The sequence below is a fragment of the Mastomys coucha genome, unplaced genomic scaffold (assembly GCF_008632895.1).
Source record: "Mastomys coucha isolate ucsf_1 unplaced genomic scaffold, UCSF_Mcou_1 pScaffold7, whole genome shotgun sequence".
Taxonomy (NCBI): Eukaryota; Metazoa; Chordata; class Mammalia; order Rodentia; family Muridae; genus Mastomys; species Mastomys coucha.
The window spans coordinates 42,499,018-42,525,104 of NW_022196913.1; the positions used below are offsets into that span (position 1 = coordinate 42,499,018).

General features: G+C 45.2%; 1 protein-coding gene across 3 annotated transcripts in view; it reads left to right on the plus strand.

The window, feature by feature from the left end:
• Positions 1–1,264: 1,264 nt before the first annotated feature.
• Positions 1,265–26,087, plus strand: part of Dsp (desmoplakin) — a 51,224-nt gene continuing 26,401 nt past the window's right edge. Inside the window, exons 1-4 of one of the 3 annotated variants that reach the window (XM_031357956.1) lie at positions 1,265–1,417; positions 17,819–17,921; positions 20,417–20,565; positions 21,487–21,661. In XM_031357956.1, the coding sequence (XP_031213816.1) occupies positions 17,832–17,921; positions 20,417–20,565; positions 21,487–21,661 (414 nt within the window). In that variant the 5' untranslated portion in view covers positions 1,265–1,417; positions 17,819–17,831. Of the gene's footprint in view, positions 1,418–3,182; positions 3,678–17,818; positions 17,922–20,416; positions 20,566–21,486; positions 21,662–26,087 lie in introns of those variants that run through there. The other 2 variants (XM_031357955.1, XM_031357957.1) reach the window with 2 other exon arrangements.

The following is a 26,087-nucleotide window of genomic DNA, read 5'->3' on the forward strand; positions in this document are numbered from 1 at the left end:
CCAGAACTACATGTGTAGCCATACATGCTCTGTAACTAAAACATCCTCTGCCGATGTAGTAGATCCTTTTCTTTATTGCACATATATTTACCCCAAGCTTTAGTCTTCTCTGATTTATTAAGATACTCTTCCTCCAGCACGAAAACTGGCCATTTTGAACTCAGGTCTAGAAACGGTTTGGCAACAGAAGTGTGTCACTTACTACAAAGAGATAATGAGGGGTCCCATGGGATTCTGAGCCAGGAAAAAGTTCCTGCTAACCTCACTGAAATCAAGGTGTTGTGTTTAGTGTTTTACATCTGCTCAGGATAAGGCTGCGGGCTCTCTCCTAGCTGCAAGGTCATTTCTAAGGTTAGCCAGAGACAAGGTTGCCTGTCAGGAAACTGTCTCCGTCACTACGTGGGAAGCTATCTACAAGTGGCAGGGAAAAAATAGCTGACCTCGGTCAGCCCAGCAAGTGAAGACTTCCAGACGCTAAATCTGGTGCTTTTAAAACCCAGTTGTAAGCCAGGGAGTGGTGGTGCACACCTTTTGTTCTAGTACTAGGCGAGGGCATGTGGTGTGGGGTGGTGGGGTGGGGGAAAGGCCGGGGTGGGGTGTCAGCAGGATCTCTGAGACCAGCCTGGTCTTCAGAGTGAGTTCCAGGACAGTCAGAGCTATACAGAGAAACCCTGTCTAGAAAAATCAAAACCAACAAACAAAACAACACCAACCCTCCAAACTCACTAGTAAGACTAGACCTCTCTCTCTCTCTCAGCCCTTGCCTGGGCCCTCATGGTTCTATGGAAATCATAGCATACATACACTGTTGTGATCACATTCCTAAAGCAGATTTTGATTTCCTACAGGGCAAGGGCTGCATCTTACCCACCTTCATGTGTCCAGCACTGAGCCTGTGGCCCGTGCTAGACATCCAATATGGCTCCTCATAGGGAGGCATGTTAACAAGGAGGAGATTTCTGACCTAGAGATAAAGAAGGACACTTCTCATCTAGCCAAGAACTTTTGCTTCAGTAGTCGGTACCCTAAGTTTATGTATAATTTCCATTTTTAAGGATGATTCCATGTGGCACTTCATCTCTGGTCCTTACTATAGATGGTTGGTAAGGCAGATATTCCATTTTCTGAGCTGAGCTCTCACCTGAGTAAATTATATCATAAAGATCAGAACGACAGTCTTCTGATGTTCGTCCTTTAGCCTGGCCTGAAACAGCCTAGACAATTAACGTTGTGTGTGCGTCTGGAGTCCACCACCCCAGCGTATCAACCTACTTATTTCACCCTTTTATCTTCCTGGCTCGCCTCAGAGAAAGATAAATGAAATCACGGTCTTCCCAGACAGGCGTGTTTGGTTAGCTTTAGAGCCACCAGTATTCTTGGGAAGACCTAGACCTGGACGAGAGCAAGATGCAGTGAGGTAGGTCAGGAAGCAATGACGGCCACAAATCTACATCTGGTGGGCTGTGCATTTTCACATCTTCCCCTGCTTTGTAAAGAGATTGATCAGCTGTGAATCTGGGGAGGGGGCAGTACGGGGGCAGCCCAGCTCCTGACTAGCCAATGTGAGCACTCAGAAGCACTAGCTCTATCTCTGGTGGAGGAGAGCCTTTTTTGCTGTGAGGTGTTTCGTAGATAAATGGGTTGTATTTAAGGCGAGCTAGCAGGTCAACTGTGCGTCCTTTTCAGTGTTGGAGAAAGGAGATCTCCGAATGGTTGAAACTGAGGTTCTAGTATAGCATTCATGAGGACGGGGGCTGTGTGTTAGTCATCGTTGTCTTTTCGACAGTCTGATACAGGCCCTTCCTAACGGTGTGTTATTGTTACTCGCTGGACAAACAAGATGCATAAGAGGGAAAACATTCCGAATCGAATTCCATACATTATCTACTGACTCCCCAAACGTCTTCCGGATATTATGGGTTGTTTGTGTGGAGGCTGATCTGAGGATACGGATTCTATTTCTAAACCAAGCACTTTTGTCTGCACGCTTTCGGCCACGTGAATTCGTTATTAGAACCAAGAGGAAATTGATGGTAGTCGAACGGTGGTAGACAATTAGTGGGCAAGTTAACTGTGGCAAACTGTAATCTCAATGTGCGTTTGACTCCTTGGATTTAAGCTGGTCTGCTCTGGGCAACCAGGAAGCAAAAGTGCAAGCGTGATCTGCTGTCAAAAATTGTGTCCATAAGTTTGAAGTGTTACTGCAAAATTAGATAGGACACGTATTTAGAAAGCCTCCACTTCTCCGTTACACCATGCCAATGTAGTTTGATATTTACTTTTTGGGTTGTTTTAGCCAGCTCATAAACATTTGAGAAAAACATTGTACAAACAGAAAAGTTAATAGACATTATTTAGGAAGATGAGAAATATTTATTACCAAGATCTTTAAAACGTGGTGTTTACTAGAGAGCATTTAACACTGTCCCAAGTTATCTAAACAGCTTTTAGTGGCTAGCGTACAGGGGTTTGTATCTAAAGCCAGTTTATGGAGACTACTACAGTGTAGATAGCACTCATCTGCTAACTGGGAGTGGCTTTGGAACAAATCGGTGGAATGTTCTGGCTAGGTGTTACTCATCTGGAACGGTATCTGTCCAGGGGGTTCTTGGGCGCAGAAAGGAACCCAGGTCGGGGCTCAGGAGTCTACAGGGGGCAAATGATTCTTTTAGAGAAATGGAAAGCCGCGTCTTGTTTCTGTTTCAAAGCCCGGCTATGAAGCCCAGACTAGCCTTGAACTATAAGTCCCTCATGACAAATTATTTCTAGAGAAGCCCTTTTCGGGATTCCTTGTAAAATTATCTTTTACACAACAGAAATCGAACTCCCGGGGCTATTTAAATAGAAGCTGGCGAGGTTTCCTGGGATAAGCAAAAAAGTCAATATTTCACTAGAGTCGTCCCATGGAGTGACCCTCCTAAGCCACTTTATTTCCGCCCCTTGGGGCGTAGGAAAGATGTGCCGCTGTGGCTCCTGGCTCCTAGGACTTGAAGCAAGTCCCCAAGGGTCCCAGCCCCCGGATCGGGATCCAGTCGCCCGGTCCCCGCCCCTCGCCTCTGCTCAAGGCTTCGGTGGCGCAGGGCGGAGCCGCAGGTTGGGGAGGGCGGCCCCAGGCGTCGGTGACACGCTGGGGGGCGGGGGAGGCGAGGCGGCCGCACCTCGCCCTGGGAAGAAGCCGACCAGGTGTGGCCTGGGCGCCTGGTGCCAGCGGGGAGGAGACTCGCGCCGCCTCGACCAACACCAACACCCAGGCGCGACCCAGCTCCTCTGAGCCCTCGCTGCCCTCCGAGCCACAGCTCCGCTCCGGTTCCCGCGCCCAGCCAAGTCGCCGTCCCCGTCTCCGCCCTGCTGGAGCGCTTCGCCCTCGCCAGCCCTCCGTGTCCCCGCGCTCCTCTCCGGGAGCCCCTCGCGTGCTCCGAGGCGACGCCTCGCGTATGCCGCGGCGCTGAGCGCCTCTCCTGAGTGACCGCAGACATGAGCTGCAACGGCGGCTCCCACCCGCGGATCAACACGTTGGGTCGCATGACCCGCGCGGAGTCCGGCCCGGACCTGCGCTACGAGATGACCTACAGCGGTGGCGGCGGCGGGGGCGGCGGGGGCGGCGGCGGCGGGGGCACCAGCAGGATGTACTACTCCCGGCGCTGCACCGTCAACGACCAGAACTCCGACGGCTACTGGTGGGTACAGGCCCGGCCCCCACCTAGCTCAGTCCGGGACCTTGGGTCAGGGAGTGGCCCGCCTTCTGGGCCAACCAGGAAACCCAGGTCTAGGCCGAGGAAAGTGCTATGCCCCGGGTCACGGAAGCGCAGGAACCGGTGTCCCTACGCCCAGCGCTCGCCACTGAGAACCGGGAGCGTGGGTGTGTGCCCGGACCCGGGAGACAGTCTTCCCGTGAGCCTGCGCAGGGTCCCACGGTCCTCACTTCGCTTCTATCCTAGAAGCGGCTCCTTTCCGCCTCCACTGTGTAGGGGAGCGATGGACGACAGGGACGTAGGTCTCTCCTTTGTCGTCTCCCCCCCCCCTCCCACTTCCCCTATCCCCAGGTTGTCCCCTGAAAGGTGGACCCGGCTGTGATTGCCTTCGTTCCAGCCGGCAGGTGGGAGGGAGGTCAGGCAAGGCGGAGCTGGGGCCACAAAACCCAATTTCCAAACTAATGAAAAGTAAAACCTGTGAAGGGGTGGTGTCCCCTTTGCTGCCCGGTGGCCTCGGAGGGACTCGGGGCTTACAACTCATCGTCACCCCATAGCGACGGCGGCGGAGGCCCTTAGGTTACTTGGCCACCCAGGGTATTTGCATGGAAGTTGCTTCCTCCGCCGGGTCTGAAAGTCGTTTGTCACGAAAACGGGTTCCTCTGCCGGATGGCCTCTAGGCGCCAGCTGCGAGCTTGGCCTGTACAGGTCTGTTCCGCTCGCTCCCTTTAACCCACTCTGGCCACTTGGTCACCGAGATCGCACCGGAGGCTCCGCGCCTCTTTAAAAAAAAAAATCTGTCTAGTCTTCTGGGTGACTTAGTAATAAGTGTGGCTCAAGGCTCAGTATTAGTCATCTCTTTGATCTGTATCGAGTAGGCTCAAGCTCTGGCTGAGAGGGTGAGCCTGGAGAAAGCACTGTGGCGCCCAGGCCAAGGAGGTGCCGAGGAACCCACGGCACAAAGGGCTGGGTCCTCTCCCCGGGATCGTCGGGTAAACACAGCGAGGGAGTCACTGGTGGGTGGGAGAAGGTAATGAGCATCCTTTCACACAGTCCCCATAGCTGCTTTCTGCAAGCCCACGTGAGCCGTGAGACTTTTGCGACCCGCCCCTTCCCAGCCCTACCCTGGTCGCGCCTCTGGAGGCGGCCGCCCCACTACCTTAATACTTCACCGCGCAGTGGCCGCAGGCGGAGGAGGAGAAACCTAATGGCTCCGGTGGAGTTTTGTTTTGCAAGCAGTTTTAGAGACTGGACAGTCCTTCTAGTTGCAATCTGTTTTCTGTTTAAATTTATTTATTTGTCAGGCATCAGGATACCTTTTCTCATTACTAGAGATCTTTGTTTTCTTTTTTCTTCCTTCCTTACTTTTTTTTTTTTCTTTTTCTTTTTTTCTTTTTCTGAGACAGGGTTTTTCTGTGTAGCCCTGGCTGTCCTGGAACTCACTCTGTAGACCAGGCTGGCCTCGAACTCTGAAATCGTCTGCCTCTACCTCCCAAGTGCTGGGATTAGGCGTGCGCCACCACCGCCCGGCTTGATCTTTGTTTTTTTAAACAAATTGTGCCCGGGGATTTTGACGAACATTTGTGTCTGGTAACACAAGTTTAAAAACTTGGTTTTAAGGAATATTTCAAAATTTGGCGAGTCACCTACATCTCAAATTTACTTTTCTGTCTTTGCCTTCCTGGAATTCAGTAGCCTATTCTTTTCAATGTGTGGATTATATAATTAAAGTATGGATCAGAATATGGAAGAATTCTTTAGTAGTTCGTTTCAACACTTATGGACCAAGTTATTAATCTTATTATTTAGTCTGATTCTAATAGCCTAGGTTTCTCATCTTTTGTTTATTTTTGCTTTATTTGGAATCGAACCCAAGGCCTCACACACAGTAGGCAAGAGTTCTACTCCTGACTTATACCCACCCCCCACCAGCCCTCTTAAATTGACAATCATCAGTGCCTAATAATTGTTAATTTACTTCCTTGGCTTCTTATAATCTTATAGAGAAGTAATAATTTTAATTTATTCATTGATATTTGAGCTATGTAAAAATACATGCCTTATTAGGATTCTTCCCTAAAACACTTAATTTGGGAAAAAAAAGGAATATTTTTTTCAGTCCTTCAATATTTCTGTGTGTCCTCCCTTCCCCCCCCCCCCCAAAAAAAGAAAAGCCTGTTTATAAACTTGTCAAGCTTTATATCTTTTGGAAGGTAAAATAGATAGGAGTGGAAAATGACCTCACTTTGAGAAAGGATTTTCCCTGCAGGGTGTCAGAGGTGGCCAGTGACTCAGAGGCTGTCATTCTCTTGAGACCCAGGTGATAGAGTCCCCTCCCCCCAGGCCGTTGGACCTGTCTTAGTGCTCAATAGAAAATGGCCCACGAATGCTGAGTTCTGCATTTTCAGTTCATGGAGACTAAGCTGAGAGTCAGACCGTGTGCCCGGACCTGTTTTTCTGGTAGCATTCTAGCTTTGTATGGAGGGAGCTGTTGGCTCGTGCCTTAGGTTTTGCAGAAGTAGGAGGCTCTGTCTGCCCAAGAGAGCTGGGGACCTCTGCTAAGTGAATGGTTACATAATTTTTATGACTTTTTTTCCTCCTCTCTCTACGAAAATCAGCACAGAAACTACTAGTTGAGTTTTAACTTATTTGAGTCTATGGGTTGAATTGCTACAAATGAAATAATTTTTTAAATAAGCTTGTGTAACTCTTCTTTATGTAAACCAGTCTCTGTTGAGGACTCAGATATTATTATTATTATTATTATTATTATTATTATTATTATTATTTACTTATTTGCTATTGAAATCACCGTGAAGTGTGTCTCGTCTGTGTCTTTTCCACAACTAACTCTTGGCCACTTTCAGAACAGTTTGAGATCACATGTACACCGCAATGTGCTCTCCTCCCCCCACCCCCACCCTGCCCCCAGCACCACCTGCCCTGTGGGTCCTTATTTTAGGTTAGATGGAATCTATAGCCACTTAAACTTTTCCTTGTGTTCCACTTAAAAAATAGTAAATCTTACAGGCTTGGTAATATAAAAGGCATGAAGTTTGAAAAGAAACTTTAGAGGGTTTTTTTTTTCTTGCATAAGACATCATATTAATGTTCTTTTCAGTTAAAGCAGAATTTCTGTAGTCTTATTTTTGTAGCTAGCATAAAATACTAATCGCCAAAGTATTTTTGCCACCAAAGAAACCAGAGCTTACACTAAGCTCTTCCACCAACCAAAGTGTAGATTTTTGTAGGATTCAAAGCGGCGGACATTAAGCTTCAGAAATATGTGGCTGTAATGTTAAGGCTTGTTCTTGTCCAGAGTTCATTATTTCAAAACCAAAACAGGCTGCGAATATGCTCAAAAGAAGAGCTCTTGCTTAGCACACTATACCATCAGTAGAGCAAAACAAAATAAAAATAATAATAAATAATAATAGCAATAAAGGAAGTCAGAACTAGCAAGAGCAAGCCTCTAAACTTCAGGGTGAATAGAGTGCTGATGACCACACAGCCTCACCTGGCTCTCCCCAAGTTGACTTCTAGACTAGACAGACCTGTTGTTACCTGTGAATATATGTAAAATTCCATGTCCTTTCATTGACTTAGCAAGGATCTTCTGAGCATCTGCTGCATACATGCATGGAGTTTATGGAAAGTTAAGGTGGACAAAAAAATCTGAGAGGAGTGTGTACTCTGAGACTACACAAAGACAAGGTACAAAAGGGTAGAATTGAAGGTATAGCCTGGCGCTGTCTTGCTTGCCCCGAGTTCTCAAGGTCTTGGCTTCCACCCATTGATTGCAACACACACGCACGCACACATGCACACGCACACACGCACACATGCTGGTGGTGGGGAAATAGCTTCAAAGCATTCACAAATAGAGATAGCATCTATCATAGAAGCATCCTTTTTTTTTTTTTTAAAGTGGTGTTTATTTTGTGTAGTAATTCAGCTGATATACAAGGATGTAAAAGAACACAGGAAAGTTCAAGAAGTCTGTAGAGTGGACTCTTCCTTGGTGGGCATTCATTGAAAGCAGTAAGAAAGGGAGGAAAGATCTTGGGAAAGCCTGGTGGAGGGGCTTGGCTAGCGATGGAATCCATGACAGGTTTTCATTGCCACCAGAGTCCCTCCACCAAAGGTCACTGAGCCTCAGCAGGGTGGCTCTTTGTGGCAGCTCTGTGGGGGGTCTTTCCTTGGGCACAACCTGCCAGAAATCTGGGTGAGATGGCCAGTGCTCCACCACTGGAGGATGAGGGGAAAGTCTGGGCGTGGCCGGTGCAGTGGGATGGGAAAGTAGACACTGCCCAGGTGCGCTGGCCGCTTCAGCCCACACCTGGCTGTGAGAGGTTAAGAGAGTCCGAGGACACTCAAATCAGAGCCTAGGTAACTCAGGATGACTGAAACAATGACAAAATAAGATTCGACTCATGGCAGATAGCACTGGCATTGTTATTAAACCTGGGGAAATTGTATACTTTATAAAGTGTCAGATCCATGGTTAATGATAGTTCCCATCCTCTGCCAGGCATCCGTGATAAATCAGATATTATGTAAACCTCATGTAATCTCATCCCTCACAACCAACATCCTAATTTGCAAGTGGGAAACTGAGGTTAAAATAGTTTTTTTTTTTTTAAAACCCACTCTGCCCAAGGTCTCACAGCTAACAAGTGGTTAAATTTATTATCCAGGTTATCACACCAACTGAGAAAAGCTCTGTCATTAGAACTCATCTTCTCTATTTGAAAACCTTTTTCAGCCAATACAACTTTTCCTTGTAACTCTGTTGCAGCCTCATTCTGGATTAGGTGAGATACTTATTTCCTGATGCATTGCTTTATTTTGTTAATACTCTTATGAAGAATTTCATGTGCTTAGAAAACCCCACCCAACGTGAGTCTGTATTACGTAGACTAATTGTTGATTCTGTATTATGCTGTCTGATTGCTATTTAATAGGACCAAACAGCTTTCGACGGTAGTTTATTTTTCTCTAAACATGGGCTTGGTTTCATTGTAGTTCAGGATTGAAGTGTCCTGGGAAGAGATGTACTGATGTTCTGATGTCTCAGTGCTGGCTTCTTAAGGTGGAGCAAAGAGAACTTGGGTGTGACTTTGAGAGTCCAACCTGACTCGGGTAACCAGTCTTTCCAGATGAGAAACTTCTAGAGAATTTTAGAAGCGTTTCAGTCTGTAGGAGTAAGTGGGAGCTCTGCTCCCGGCTCAGCCTTTCTTCTTCTCCATCCTACTGGGTCTCAGAGGCTCGGACTTAAAACTGAAAATGGCTAATTGTGGTGCTGGGGTTGAAGCCACAGCCCCAGGATTCCCAAGAGCAAGACATGAAGACAATGAGCCATCCTTGGAAGCAACATCCTAAAAGATGCTAGCTCAGACCCACAATTTATATCTCACCAAAGACAGGTCTGGTTGGAGGGGACCGAGTACTTTGTAACCATGAACAAGAGCTACATTTCATCAAGGTGAGGGCCCTTCAGAGAAGAGTACAGCAAACACTTGAAGGTTTTGCTTGGAAACAAGCTTTTTGACAAACAGACATCACATCCAGCTGTATCCGCCATCTGGGGGAAGAAAAAGATGTTTTCAGAGATGGCAGGACAATGTGTAGATAATTGGGGTTTTTTTTGTTTGTTTGTTTGTTTCTTTTTTTTTGAGGTCCAGTAAAACAAGCTGTCCTGGAACTAACTCTGTAGACCAGGCTGTCCTCGAACTCAGAAATCCGCCTGCCTCTGCCTCCCAAGTGCTGGGATTATAGGCATGCGCCACCACCGCCCGGCGGCATTGAATTTGTTAGAAGCAAATATTTTGGTGACATTTCCACTAAACAATAAAAGCAAATAAGGAAGATATCTTTCTCTGAGTTGTCTTACTCCTTCAAGAATTTTTTTTTAAAGATTTTTTCTTTTTATTTATATGAGTACACTGCAGCTGTCTTTAGACATACCAGAAGAGGGCATTCTGTCCTATTAGAGATGGTTGTGAGCCACCGTGTGGTTGCTGGGAATTGAACTCAGGACCTCTGGAAGAGCAGTCAGTGCTCTTAACCCCTGAGCCACCTTTCCAGCCCAAGAATTCCTTTATACTGCTAAAATATATCATTCTCATTTAATTGCCTGAAAGAGTGCTTTTGAGTCTTACAGGACTCCTGAAAATACCCCATACTTTATACCTACTCTGTACCTTTTTCCATCCTCTTTCCCTTTAAAATATAAATTTATTTTAATGGCTACACTGCCGCATAAAATAGCATGTATTCACAAGTACCCTGCAGAATTTTAATGTATGAGTCCACAATCATTTCCTTGATTTCCTTTAGGTCTGTGTCTTTTTTTTTTTTCCCCACACTATCCTTAAAATAACAGCTTGAGGCAAAGACAGAACACACAAGAAGGAAATTTCAGAACAATGTCTTAACCACAGGAGCAGCCACCACAACAGAACCGCTGGGGTACCTTAGCCCTCTGTGAACCTAACTGCACACCGAAGCCCCGCCCACCCCTGCAGGCGGGTGTTCCCACATGTTGAAGAAGGGGGCCATCAGGCAAAAGGCTTGAGGGTCACTCCACCATGGCTAAAGTCACGGACTGTCCAGCTGGTTGTGAGCTCCACCGTGCCAGCCTTGGGGTCTCTGGGAAGGTTGTGGAGTGTGGCCAGTTTGTCCCTTCATCTGCAGCAGCCACTCAACATATGGAATACTACCTCCATGTTTTTTGCTTTTTTTTTTTTTTTTCAAGACAGCGTTTCTTTGCGTAGCTCTGGTTGTCCTGGAATTAGCTCTGTAGACCAGTCCAGGCTGGTCTCAAACTCACAGAGATCCTCCTGCCTTTGTCTCCCCATTTCTGGGATTAAATGTGTGCACCGACATCCGGCTACAATTCTTATACTGGGACAAAGTTTAAGGTCAGAAGAGACCTGTTTATCTACATCTATAGAGGAAGAGACCTTTACTCACTCATTTGGATGGGATCAGCAACTGGCATGGATGTACTCCCAGGTTGAGCTCTTAAATCAGAGCAAACAGTTTAATATCATCGAATGGTCATGTGCTTGCCTTTTGTTTTTCTACTGATTTACAACAAGCAGGCCCTGGGAACCTGCAGCGTGCAGAGCTGTAGGTTGTTAGGTGCATGTAGGAGGGGAAGACGTGGTGGGGGTAGCCACACCTGTGCATAAATAAATCCAAGAGAAGTGGGGGCAGGGTGAGCAGGTAAGCCTTGGGGAAGAGTCATTGTTGGGCCATCCAGCAACTCACCTGATGGCTAGGGTGTCTAGTGAGTCTAGTGAGGTAAAATTAAACTTTGGTTTTTTTTAATTTTACTTAAGAGTCTTTTAAAAAAACCCAAAACCTAACAATGTATGATATACAAAAGACACTTTAAAAATGATAAAGAGAATTGATTAGGCCTTAAGACTAAAGCATTATGTATTTATAATTTCCAACAGATGTTTACTGAGGTTTTTTGGGGGGGGGCGTTGTTCAATGAGCCTGAATACAGAGAGAAACTTATACCTTCATTTCGGGCACACATACATGACTACAAACAACACAAAGGAAGGAGAGAGAGAGATGAAAAGAGAGAGGAAGGAAAGATGTAACCCATGGAAGAGAATGTGCACACAAAGAAATACAGAAAGGCGGCATGGGTGGCTAACGAGCAATAAACGTTATTATGCAGTTATTTTGTAAAACAAAGCATGTTTACCTCATAACGTTGCATGCCTGTCATCAAAATTTTCTTTCTATGCTCTTCTGGCAGCAGATGTTCAACAAGTGCTTTAAGATAACTAGTTTTGGGATATTTTTTTCTCTCTTAGAAAAGAATGTTATTTGAACATGCTGAGGTAAAATGCAGCTGGGTGCTGTTCACAAAGATGATTGTGTGATCTGCTTTTGGACTTAGCTCCGGAACTCGTTTTCCTTTTAGCCACTGATGAAGGGATCCTTTTACAAAAGCTTAGAGCCATTCTTGTTTAAACAAGTGTTAGAAGGATTTAAAAAAAAAATTGTTTGCGCAGGCAGGTTCTGTGTGGGATGAGTCATTTGTCTGAGTCTGAGGATGAAACAATGTCAGAAGAGTTGATCTTCCAAGGATGACTCTTTAATTTCCCAATAGTCAATAGTCTTTTTTAATCCGAATGAGATTTTCTCCCCCACCCTAAAAGCATCTTTTATATTCTCTATCTATAAAATAAAACACATTTTAAAATGGAACTTTGCTCGCTAGCTCAATTCTGACTGTGGTTTATAAACCTCCCACTTTGGTCTGGGAATGAAGCTCAGCAGAGTGCCTGCCTAGTCCAGAGCTCTGGATAAATCCCCATCACCACAGAAACTGGGTGTGGTGGCATAGCCTTGTCATTCTACCACACAGAGGTGGAGGGAGGAGAACTGCAAGGTCGAGTTACAGAGTAAGTTTGAGCTCAAGCTAGTGAGTGGAATGCAGAAAGAGAGAAAGACAGGAAGAAAGAAAGCAAGCAAGCAAGAAAGAAAGAAAGAAAGAGGAAGGAAGGAAAGAAAGGAAGAAAGGGAGGAAGAAAGGAAGGAAGGGGAAGGAAGGAAGGAAAGAGGAAGAAAGGAAGGAAGGGGAAGGAAGAAAAGAGGAAGGAAGGAAGAAAGGAAGGAAGAAAGAGAAAGGAAGGAAGAGGAAGGAAGGAAAGAAAGGAAGGAAGGAAGGAAGGAAGGAAGGAAGGAAGGAAGGAAAAAAGAGAGAGAGAAAGGAAGGAAAGAAGAAAGGAAGGAAGGAAAGAAAGGAAGGAAGGAAAGAAAGGAAGGAAGAAAGGAAGGAAAAAAGACAGAGAGAAAGGAAGGAAGGAAGGAAGGAAGGAAAGAAAGGAAGGAAGGAAGGAAGGAAAAAAGAGAGAGAAAGGAAGGAAGGAAGAAAGAAAGGAAGAGGAAGGAAGAAAAGAAAGGAAAGAAAGGACGGAAGGAAGAAAGGAAGAGAGAAAGAAAGAAAGGTGTTCCTTGAAGCCTTGTCCTTGAAGCCTTGTCCCAGCACTCGTGAGGAATCTGAACACTGAGCATGCCATGAAGATGGATGTCTGACCCAGTGGATTAAAATCCTCTCTGCCTGTACTTCTCTGGCAGCTCCCTTCCCTAGTTGCTAACCTCAGCGGGCCAGAGTCTGTCCTCTGAGATGGACAGAGCTGGTGTGTGCCCAGTTCTCCCTCTGACTTCACTCTGAATCTTTCCAAAGGGCTTCTTAATTGCACCTCAGCTAGAACTGGGTCTCACAGGGGAAGACAGGGTAAGTAGGCTCTGAGAATGAGAGACCAGAGCTCTCTCTGGTACCTGTGGTTCCTCCTTCTGCTCTTTCGGTTGCCTTTGGCCAACCACTGTCCAAAAATACCAAGTGGACATTAGGCAGGAGTGGGGGGCTCAAGCCTGTTAAGCACTGGGGCCGTGAAGGCAGGATCAGGAATTCAAGTTACCCTTGGCTACCGAGCCACTTTGAAGCCAACTTGGGAACGTGAGATCTTGTCTCAAAAATAAATAAAAGATAGGGTAAGGGGAATGGGTCACTCTTGTAATTTTTTTATTTTTATTTTTATTTTTTTGAGACATGGTTTCTCTGTATAGCTCTGGCTGTCCTGGAACTCAACTCTATAGACCAGGCTGGCCTCAAACTCAGAAATCCGCCTGCCTCTGCCTCCCAAGTGCTGGGATTAAAGGCATGTGCCACCACTGCCCAGCTACTCTTGTAATCTTAATACTGAAAAGACTGAGTCAGGAGGATTGTTCTGATAGTTGAAGGCCAGCCTGGGCTACATAGATCTTGTCTCAAAAATAAAAAAAGCTGGATAAATTTAGAAATAAACATTCTGAAATTTGAAATGCCCTTTACTATTATTATGTTGTTATATTTTTCCCATTTTAATAACAGTTCTAGTCTGTTATTGTACTTAATTTATAAATTAAAGCATCACCGTGTGTGTGTGTGTGTGTGTGTGTGTGTGTGTGTGTGTGTGTACATGAAGAGGAGAAAACAGTAGCTCTTCATTACTGAGGAAATAGCTTTCGAATACTATAGTAAACAGGACTCACTCCTGGTTTGGAGGCTGTAATTCAGCACTCTGGAGGCCAAGGCAGGGATACGAGAGTTTCAAGTCAGCCTGGTCACAGAGTTCTGGGCTCACCTGTGCTATAGAGTGTGACACATCATCAACAACACATAGACTTCAATACTCCTCAAGGTTTCAGGCATCCTGTGGAGAGACTTAGCACTCAGCCATTTAGATAAAGGTGAAACAGGAAATTAGACAAGTAGCAGTGGCAGAGCTTCTTCCTTTCATTATTCAATTCAGTCTCCTTTTCCCCAGTCTTAAAAAAACTTGATTTCTGTGTGCCTCTCTTCTTTATCTACTAGGAAACAAGCAAAAACACAGGGTTAGTGTATCAAGGGCGGGTGATGAGCACATGCCAGGCCCTTGGTGAAGGGTAAAGAGTCTTTTTTAGAATTAATAACACATGGAGTCTACTTTTTAAAGAATAGTCAGATACATATAAGTAGGGAAGGGGAAAATGTCTTTTGTAGGATCCAATAGATCTCTAGTGATAGAACTGTCTTCCAAAACTGGGGCGTGGGAGGGCATAACAAAAGAGGGCGGCCTCCCTCTCCCCAGAGGCAGCTCATCTGTGAGTGTCCAGTAGCATCCTCTAGTATTGGAGTTTCAGGAGCTCCAAAGTTACATTTTGTTGTTCAAAGAATTTCATCTTGTAAATTGACTTAAAATGTGTATGACACTTTGGATACATTTATTCACAATTGAATTTGAACTTCCTGCCTCTGTGGTATAGGTGTGAGTGTGTGTGAGTGTGTGTGGTGTATATATGCGTAGTATGTGAGTTTATGTGGTGTGAGTGTATATGTGTGTATATGGTTATGTATGTGGTATGTGAATGTGTCTGTATGTGTGTGAGTGTGTAGTGTGTGTCTGTCTGTGTGTGTTTGAGTATGTGTGGGATGCTAGGGATTGAACCCATGGGCTTGTTCATGTTACACACATTCTTTGCCAGCCAAACTTGCTATTTTATCTATTTTTATTCTGAAATGGATTTTGATTTACAGGAAAGTTGCCAAGCTGGTGCAAAGTTCTTATGCATGCCATACCCTATAACCCTTAATTGTCTTTCTTATGGCTCAGTTTATGGTGTTTTTACCATGGCACACCTTATTAGATCCGTTAAAAAAAGTCTGGCTTTTATTGTGTGGAGAGATAACTTCTTGATTCATGTACTTAGAACTGGCATTCTGTGTGGACAGCACCACCTGAGTCACCTTGGTGAACAGAACTTTCCAAATGTTTCAGAAGAAAGGTCCTTACTTCTCGATGAAGAAAACAAGCTGGCTGTGCAGCTTCACACTCAGGAAGCTGAGGCAGGAGAATTGCTATGACAGTGAGGCCAGCCTGGGCTACATTGTGAGTGAAACTATGTAGACTATGGAATGAAGCTCTGTCTCACATAACCAAAAGAGTAAAAGTAGGAAAGAAAACAAAGGAAGAAAATTAAGAAAACCAATAGTATTTAGACTTAGTATTTAGAAATAGACCCTCCAATTCTCTCTTCTCTTCCTTTCTACATCCCTCCCTTCTTTATCTAGAGTCTCACTGTTGCCCAGCTTGGTTTTGAACTCCTGAACTCAAGCCATCTTCCCACCCCAGCCTCCTGGAGGACCTTCATGATTTCTTATTTATCCTAGTTTCTTACATTTCCTTCCGCTTTCTGGCAGGTACCTTGGGAAAGTGTTCTCAGGCCGCTGGAATTCTGTACAAGTTAGGACAACAGATGTAGTCTTGTCTGTGTCCCAGCGGGGTGGGAATCGTGCCAGATTCCTTGTGTAATGCTGAGCGGAAGCGAGACTGCTTGGATTCCTGGTGCAGGAGTCTGAGAAGCTGCCCAGGTTTTGACAGGTGGACGCTCAGGCGCTCAGGCTGTGTGCTGCCTGGGCCTGCCTCAAGCAGCCAGTGTCGTCATTTGGGAGTGGTTCCCAGGGAAGGCTGGGATCCTCACCCACATCCAGCTAGTGCTGGCTTGTTGGGGAGCCTTACTTACAGGGAGGAACCCCAAATAAGTGGCAGAAAAAAAAAGAAAGAAAATGCTTTCCTGTGGTGTGGTAATAGTGTAGTCAGGCACTGTGGGAGAGGTTCCCACATTCATGTGGGCTTCCTCATCTGGATATGTTGTAGCTATTGTTTTCTTAGCATTTTTTTCCTCCAGTGCTTTGCTTGTAACCCAGGGCACAAGCCAGGTTAGTGCTACGCCATTGCATCTCTAGCTCAACATCCCCTTTCTTTTAACAGTAGAATTCTTTCTTTAAAACATACAGAGGAGTTGGGAGTGGGGTACAGAGATGTCTCAGCTGTTAAGAGCACTAACTGATCTTTCAAAGGATCTAAGTTTAGTCCCCAGCACCAGTTTTGGGCAGCACACAACCATTTGTAAGACCAGGGGATCAGATGTCCTGCCTCCTCAGGCACCTGCACTCAAGAGCACAGGCACACACTCATACACATAGGTTAAAACTAAGTAAACCGGGCTGGAACATACTCACACACATAGGTTAAAACTAAGTAAACTGGGCTGGAGAGATGGCTTAGTGGGTAAGAGCATTGACTGCTCTTCCAAAGGTCCTGAGTTCAAATCCCAGCAACCACATGGTAGCTTACAACCATCTGTAATGAGAGCTGATGCCCTCTTCTGTTGTGCCTGAAGACAGCTACTTTAAAAAAAATTTAGTAAACTTGGGCAGTGGTGGCACACGCCTTTAATTCCAGCACTTGGGAGGCAGAGGCAGGTGGATTTCTGAGTTCAAGGGCAGCCTGTTCTACAGAGTGAGTTCCAGGACAGCCAGGATTACACAGAGAAACCCTGTCTGGAAAAAAAATTTTTTTTTTTTTTTTAGTAAACCTTTATAGAAGGACACACACAGTTTAGTTTGATAGAGAGACATCAAACTGACAGAACCAGATGCATATTGGAGCTGGTCGAAGGACAGCTCTAAAACCCTATAAAAACACTCATTTAAAGTATGTGCATGCATACTCAGGTGTCCTAGGATACCAGAAGAGGCTGTCTGATCCCCTGGAGTTGGAGTTACAAACACTTCATGTGTGAGCTGCCCAGAGTAGGTGTTGGGGGCTGAATCCGGGTTCTCGCACCTGTGAGATTGGTGTATGCCCTTAACCACTAAGCTAGCTCTTTACCCCCAAGTCCAGCATCATGCAGTATATTCATCCGCCATTGTCGTACATAGTATACATGCATTGGTGTGCTTTACATCTCTATCAAACCAAGCTGCAGTAGGCAGGACTGCAGCTTGATTTCTAATTATCAAATTAAGAACATAAAGCGAGCGTCGTTGCTGGAGAGCTGCTCCATCGTTTTAGACTGAGATGTCCTTGCTCTTACCGCCTCTTGATGTGACTGTGGAAATGTTTTGTTTTGTAGAATTAGCTTTGCTTTTGTCTCCTGTGGCTGGCTTTGCTAGTGACGTCTCTGTGTCCTATGCTTGCCATAGAAGGACATGTGCTGGAGACTTGGCTGGAGGGAGGGAAGGAGGGAGGAGGAGGAGGAGGAGTGAAAGACAGGCCAGATGAGATCACCAGCTGCCTTCACTGGCCATATGGACCTGAGGGAAAATTGCTTTGAAGGACATTTGGGGCTTAATCTATGAGATTTTCGTAGCACATCAAAATTTGAGCTTGGGAGGCAGAGACAAGGAACTCTATGAGTTCTAGGCCAGACTGGTTTACAGAGCCAGAGATGTCTCAAACAAACAAAATGTCCTATAGATTAGAAAATAGTATGATATTCATTTTAATTTCCCTGACTTGGACAATTTTTCTATGGTTATATTGTTATCTTCATTCTCAGGAAATATATACTGAAATATTTTGGTGTGAAAGGTCACTGTCCTTGTCAAATAGGTCAGGAAAAGGTGATATATCCACACACATACTTACTGGGGCAGCATCACCATGGGAACGGCTATGGCGGCTGAGTTCACAGGACCACTTTTGTGCCAGTTTTGCAGCCTTTGTGAAAGTTTGATATTACTTTTAAATCGATAAAAGTCACCTCACGTTGGGGTTTCTTTGTCTCCACAGTCAAACCGGCACCATGTCCAGGCATCAGAACCAGAACACTATCCAAGAACTTCTGCAAAACTGCTCAGACTGTCTGATGCGGGCGGAGCTGATCGCGCAACCAGTAAGCTAAGCTCCCTCACTTCTCCAGTCTGGTCCTTGCCCACGCTGGTTTTTGGGGAGTTCACGCCCTCATCGCAGCCTGCGTGTGGTTGGGCCTCTCACATCATTAGTGTCTAGCGATGGTCCCTTCAGAGCAGTTGAGACAGGCATATCATCTGAATCTATTTTCTGTTGCTAGTAACAACGCCACAGACTGGGGAAACTACAAAGAAGAGAGGTTTGTTTTGGCTCATGGTCCTGGCCCAATCTGAAGGCAGCATCTGGCAATGACCTTCTTCTTGGCAGAGTCCCCAGGTGGCAGAAGGCATCAGGTGGCAACAGACAAAGAGCAGGCAACACTCTAGCCAAGTTGGCTTGTAGAACAGACCCACTCTGAAGATAACCTATTCATCCACTAATCACATGAATCGATTAGTCACCGATTAAAGTTCTCCTCCACACCACTCTCTTGTTTTTTTTGAGACAGGGTTTCTCTGTGTAATAGTCTTGGCTGTCCCAGAACTCACTCAGTAGACCAGGCTGTCCCTGAACTCACAGAGATCTGCTTCCCGACGAGCTGGCATTAAAGGTGTGCCTTACCACACCCAGCAGCTTCTTACTTTTTAAGAGATTCTTTTAACTTTTATTTTCTGTGTCCGGGTGTTTTGCCTGAGTGTATGTTTGTGCTCCACATACCTGGTACCTCCTGAGGGCAGAAGCAGGTGTCACATCCTTTGGAATTCCAGGTAGTGGTGAGCAGCTCTGTGGGTGCTGGGAATCAAGCCTAGGTCTTCCGGAAGAACAGTGTTCAGTTAACCATTGAGCAATCTCTCTGGCCCTAAGTCCTTTTAAAGTGCTTGTAAGGCTTCCATGGCACTGGGTGATAGTTACCTTTTCTGTTTTCTTCCTAAGTGACCTCGTGTTTTCAGCAATTGAATTGTGATCTCTTCTCTCCAGGGTTGACATTCATGCCTGGGTTATATCTAGAACCGGCCACACTGCAAATGTTTTAACCCAAAACATACATACATACATACATACGTACATACATATATACATACATACATACATACATACTTACATACATTAATTTATGGAAGACTATCTTAATGTTCTAATCTCTCAGTTAGGTACTGTGTAGATTCTCATAGTACCCACTTAAAAGAATAGGCTGACACGTGTAAAGGATCACAGCCAGCACTTGGGAAACAGAGGCAGGAGGATCCTAAGTTTGAGGCCAGCCTGAACTGCACAGTGAAACTCTACCAGTGAACCAGAAGGAAAAGAGGGTATAGAGAACAACAGAGGGAGGGAAGAAGAGGGGAGAGGAGGAAAGTACATATTTTTAGTTCCAGGGGAAAAGGGCATGGGGGGGGGGGTCAGCACACTAGTTTGGTTTGATACATACTTTAGCCCCTCCCATACCTGGCTGGACTCCTTCATCAAAGCAGGTATCGGGTATCAGTACTTAACGTAGAACACACGTACAGCCCTGGGTGTAGTTTACAGTGACCATGGCTCCAGTGCTCCCAGTTTATTTCTGTTCATGTGCATTAAAGTACTGAGGTAGGTGCTGGGAATGTGGTGTCATATCTATTAACATGCTTGTGTATAGGGCTAAGATTCACTTGGCTGCAGCCATGGGAGAGAGAGCAGCAAGCGAACGAACAAGGGAGGGCAGCGTTCTGTTTAGGAACAACAAAGTGTACAGCTTGGTCTCATATACCTGTCACAGAGCCCCCTCCATTGGTGACATCTGACATGACTGCAGTGTATTATTTTGCTTTCTTAAAGAACTGAAAAAGCTATGTTCCTACACACACACACACACACACACACACACACATGCAACACACACATGCATATAATAGATACATAATTTAAAATATTTTGAACATGCATGCACATACATGCTTGTGTATTATGAGTGAGTGACTGCCAGAGGATGCATCTGGAGGTCAAAGAACAATTTTCAGGAGTTGTTCTTTCCTTCCTCCCACAATGTGGGCCCTGGGCATCGAACACTGATCACCAGGCTTGGCAGCAAGTACTGAGCCATTTCACTGGCCCTGGGGTTTTGTTTTGTTTTGGTTGTTGTTTTGACTTTTTTGTTTTGTTTTGTTTTTTTGAGATGGGGTTTCTCTGTGTAGCCCTGGCTGTCCTGGAACTCACTCTGTAGACCAGGCTAGCCTCGAACTCAGAAATCCTCCTGCCCCTGCCTCCCGAGTGCTGGGATTAAAGGTGTGTGCCACCACTGCCTAGCCGTTTTGTTTTTAAGACAGAGTTTCTCTGTGTAGAACAGTCAGGCCTCAAACTCCTGATCCTTCTGCCTCAGCCTCCAAAGGTGTGGGGTTACAGGTGTGTACTACCATGTGCTCAGTACAGTTCGAAGTGAGCTGTTTGACTGGCGGGCTTCTGCTACCTGCCATGTTATAGTAGAAGGTTTGCTTTCACTGATGCACATGAGATCTTTCCTTACAGTCTTATATGTATTTTCATGCAAATTCTTCCTGCTAGGAACTGAAATTCGGAGAAGGGATACAGCTGGCATGGAACAGAGAACTGGATGAATATTTCACACAAGCCAACGATCAGATGGAAATCATAGATGGCTTGATCCGGGAGATGAGGCAGATGGGCCAGCCCTGTGATGCGTATCAGAAAAGGTATTGCCTGCAGAGCATGGATGGGGGACCCCCAGCAGGTGACTTTAGGCTTTCTCCAGCAGAAGCACATGTATTCCTCAAGAACAATTCCCTCACTTGGGAATTTGCAGCTTTATCCGGCTTAAATATAAAACTGCAAACTTCATCTTTCATGGGCCACCCCTGGCCCCCACCCAGAAATGCTCTAAGAATTAAACAGACCTGCAAAAAAAATGACCATTCCAAAAAAACCCCAAAACACTAGCTCTTTCTGGAAATGGCAGCAGAGCCCTGCGATCCTGGGTGTTTGGGAAGTAGAGGCAGGAGAATCAAAAATTCAAGGCCTGCCTGGACAGCTTAGTGAGCTCTCATCTCAAAATGAACTGACTGCACAGTTTTTTGATGTTTAAAGGACAAAGGATGTGGTAGAGTTCTTGCCTGGCATGCAGGAAGACTTGGGTTCAGTCCCCAATGCTCTAAACCTCCAGGATGGTTCCAAGAGCCCTCCCTCCATGTAGGCAGCAGCAGAGGCCTCTGGCACCTGCCCTTTCAAGAGGCTGATATCAAGCTTTCTTTAATCAAGTGAGACCCCTGGAGTTGAAAGTGACCACTTCACAGCAGAGATGTGTGGTCCGAATCTGCTCTCCTGCTACTAAGGCCCAGGCTACAAGAAAGATAAATTCCCAGGATGACCCTCAGGAGAGGCTGCCAGGTTAGGCAAAGGCAATGATACTTGTTACGATATCTAGGGTTGTGAGTGGCGTCTCAGCATTTATACTCCCATGCAGTCAGGCTGGAAGTCATGGGTAGAGAAAAAGAAATCTTCCAACGCAACATCCTTTAGATCCTGTAGACCGACCCAAGAGATACCCAGAAAAGTGGACATTAGCTCGGGGTGGGTTTTCCCAGGCTGACAGCGGCCCTGGTTTCCTTTCCTTTCAGACTGCTTCAGCTCCAGGAACAAATGCGAGCTCTTTACAAGGCCATCAGCGTCCCCCGAGTCCGAAGGGCCAGCTCCAAGGGAGCTGGAGGATACACTTGCCAGAGCGGCTCTGGCTGGGATGAGTTCACCAAACGCCTCACGGGCGAGTGTCTGGGCTGGATGAGGCAGCAGAGGGTAAGTGACCCCACAAGTGCTTGTTCTTAGACTCCTAACCTGTGTAGTCTGGATGGTAGCATAGTCAGCCCCAGTCCTCCAGGGGCAGCAACCTGCTTTGACACGGGGTCATTGCAAGTGACCTCATCTGTCTCCCATATAGGCTGAAAAGAAAGAAAAGAACTCTTCTATGGATCATTTGAAATAGTAACACAAGAGAGAGAACAGTTGACATTTTAAAAAAAAAAAATTATAAAATAATATCACATGGGAGGTGTTGGGCACCGTGACACTGGGTCTTCTGGTTTGGGCTCCGTGGTGGCTTTTTGAAGTTCGGTTGTCCGGCTGTGCGAGTCTCACGTCACTTGTGTGGGTGTGGAGTCAAATAATAGCCCAAGAAGTATGTGCTGATCCTTCCCTTGCCGCTGGAGTCCCTACAAAGTATTTTTCAATGCTAATTACTGTTTTGTTGTTTTATGTAGTAATTAAGCCCGATAATGAACAGGTGGTCTGAGAAACATGCCATAATCATGCAGATGGGAATTTTATAATGAAAACCTTCTAATGAGCCGTCCGTCTTTGAGAGGTGGATGGATTAAAATGGTACATTGTGGAGAGATTGTTATGCAATGCTGTAAGAACTTGATTAATTGTTGGACCAATTTCTTAGTGGTTCTAAAATTTCTTAGATGTTTTAGCATCCCCTCGCCCTGCCCCCCTCCGCTCTTTTCTTTGAGTCTGGGTTGAATTGTGTTGCCATGGCTAGTCTCGAACATGCAGACTCAAGCCATTCTCCAGATCAACCTCTGGAATATCTAGAACCACAGGGAAGGACCCCTTACGCCCAGTCTTTAAAATTTTAGGTATATTCTCATATAGTGATTTCTTTAGCTACTAATCATTCATTCATACACTAATTCAGTTTTTTTTTTAAGTTTACTTTTTGTTTGTTTCATTTTCATTTGTGTGTGTGTGTATGTGTGTGTGTGTATGTGGTGTTTTGTGTATATATATATATATGTATATATATATATACACATGCATGCAGTGCTCAATAGAGGGCATTGAATCCCCCAGAGCTCGATGGTTGAGAGCTACAGTGTGCATGCTGGGAATCAAACCCAGGGCCTCTAAAAGAACAGTTAGTGCTCTTAACCAATGAGACATCTCTCCAGACCTAGTTGGTTTTGTTTGTTTGTTCGTTGTTTGTTGTTTTGGTTTTTAAGACAGGGTCTTGCTTTGTAGTTCAGGCCAGCCTTGAACTTGTGATCCTCCTGTCTCATACTCCAAGATACTGAGATTGTAGTGTATTCTACTACACCCTACCCCCCAACACACACACACACACACACACACACACACACACACACACACACACTATAGAGACCATAAACTATTAGGGAAGGTGGAGTCGATCATGGCACAAAGTCAACAAAGATCTCAGAAACTTATCTAGAAACTTGTTTGCGTGTCTTCAGATTCCCTGAAGTCTTTGAAAATGTCTTTAATTTTGAGACAGGATCTCATAGAGCCCAGGCTACTGTGAATGAGGGATATAGCTCAGAATGACTTTGAGCTACTGAGGCCTTGGTCTCCACCTCTGAACACACAGATCTTGAGGGTTCATCAATACTGGCACCATGGGCTCAAAAAAATATGGTCCATAGTTATGAAGATGAATACTATTGAAGACGAGAACATCCCAAATGCCAAATGATCGCCCATGAGAGCCTTAATAAAACCTTGTTTAGAGTGACACTCTAGGCCAGAGGACGATTTGAGTTAATGGGGCTTGAACTGGAACCTTAAGGATCCTTACTGGGAGGCAAGACAAACTTTGAACCAAAGTAATTATGGGACGTCGTATCCCCCGATGTCTTCTAAGTCAGTGTGACAGTTAAGTGACAGCTCAGAATTAGTCATTTTCTGTATTGCTGTGGGTGTGGCATTGTAAGGATGCTTTGTAGAGTTGGGTGTGGTAGTATATGCCTATAATCTCAGCCTGGGCTACATAGGGGAGCTTTGTCTCCAACACCAACAAATGGACAAAAAACGACCACACATACAGATGCACACACACAGATGCACACACAGAGATGCACACAAACAGATGCACACATACAGATGCACACACACACACACACACACACACACACACACACACACATTAAAGCAAAGAAGATTTGGCAGGAAAATCTCTACATCTTTAAACTTCTGGAAATGGCATTTTCACTTGGCTGAATTGGTCCATCATTTTCTGACACCCATTGATGAGCCTTGCTTTTAATACTGTGTCAGGTGCTTCTTAGAGTTCTCAGCAAACTAAAAGCTGTCTGAGTCCTGCTGGATGGAGGTTTGCCCTGGGATTCTGTGTGGCCATTTACTTCTCACCCCACCTTCCCCCATACATAGCCAGCATTCTTCACTCACTCCCAGGAGACCCAGCCAAGGCCTGTGCTGATAAGAGTGCCGTTTCCCCAGCAGTGTGTTCAGGAGGCGGGCACACATCTCCCTGCCAGGCTTCTGCTTTGTTTCCCTGATCTGTGCTTCTGCTGATGGGCGAGCCAGATACTGTACACCTGGCAGGTAATGAGCCCTGTGAGCTGGCCTGGGTCATCTCTACCTTCTCAGTGTGGCACCTGCTGTTTCTGTTTTCAAACACTGGCAGTTGCCGGACTAGGCCAAAGTCCTTGCTAACCTTCAGTTCTCTGACTCTGAAATGGTTCCTCTCGTGAAGCCTTGCCAAGGACGCTAGAACATGGGTGTGGCTTAGGACAATCGAGGTCTGTTCTTGCTGCTGTCCCAGTATGGATGTTTGCCCTTGGCATGTCAGAGAGATGACACAGGTGATTTAGAAATTTACATGTGCTCATGCAAAAGGAGGAAGAGATGGCAGACTTGACCAGAATGAAATGTGCCAGTGAAGGAAACAATATATTTGATTCTTACTGTGAAACATTCTTAGATTCAGACCCACGTGATAAATCTCGTCAGATTTCACATTGCAAAAGCGAATGGTAAACCTATAATCCTAGCAGGTACCAACATTAATCAGAATGAAGGATCTTGAGTTTGTATAGTATCTTCCCTTTGAAATGGACCATAGAGTGTTTTTACAGTTCAAAAGAGAATTTTCAAATGCTGAATTTCTGAGCCAAGAGTTAATGATATAGCATTCATCAACATAACTTAGGGCTGGATATGCAGCTGAATGGTAGGGCACTTGCCTAGCTTTCATGAAGCTGTAGGTTCAATTCCCTATATAGCAATAACAAACAAAAGATAATTTAAGGAGTTAAACAATGACAACTTTCTTAGGTTAGGGATTTGAGAGGCATTGAGTGGCTGTGTCATTAATGACTTCTAAAGTGCATTTAAAAATGAATAAAGAAGCCGGGTGGTGGTGGCACATGCTTTAATCCCAGCACTCTGGAGGCAGAGGCTGGCAGATCTCTGTGAGTTTGAGGCCAGTATGGTCTATAGAGAGAGTTCAGGGCAGCCAGGGCTACAGGGAGAAACCCTGTCTCAAAAGAAACAAAACAAGAAACCTCTATTAGTACTTGCAATGTATCATATTCATATGATTAGTATCCAGTCATAAAATTCACATTCTATTCCTTTTTATTTTACCCTTTTTAAAAAATGGGAACATTATTATTGTGTGTGAGTGTAGGGCATGGGTTGGGGGTGGGTGGGCAGAGGACAATTTTTGGGTGTCAGTTCTCTGTCCTCCTGTGGGTTCTGGGAATCAGAATCCAGTCATTACTTTTGCATAACTGTCCCTAGCTGAGCCATTTCGCCAGCTCCGCCCCCACACATGAATCCTCATATGTAGCTTCTCTTTCTTCAGAAGAATGATTTAGATGGCAAGGAACCCATGACTGAATTTCCTCCCCAGTCCATCTTGGGCTGGAACCAAACTAACTGAGGCTGTATTTGGTGAATTTCTTTAGCTATTTGGTAATCGCCACCCTTTAAAATTTATTTTGGCTTCAGACGTGGTTCATATAGTTTTTTTTCTCTTCTTTCTTTCTTTCTTTCTTTCTTTCTTTCTTCCATCTTTCTTTCTTTCTTTCTTTCCTTCCTTCCTTCCTTCCTTCCTTCCTTCCTTCCTTCCTTTCTTTTGTTTTCTCCCTCCCTCCCTCTCTTTCTTCCTTTCTTTCTTTCTTTCTTTCTTTCTTTCTCTCTTTCTTTCTTTCTTTCTTTCTTCCTTTCTTTCTTTTTTTATTGAGACAGAGCCTTGCTGTGTACTTAGGTTAGTTTTGAACACCTCTGATCAAGTAATCTTCCTGCCTTAGCTTCCTGGGTGGTTGTGTTTTGAGTTTTGGTTTTTTTTTTAAGTTTTTTTGAGACAAGGTTTCTCTGTGTAGCCTTGGCTGTCCTGGAACTCACTCTGTAGACCAGGCTGGCCTCGAACTCAGAAATCCATCTGCTTCTGCCTCCGAAG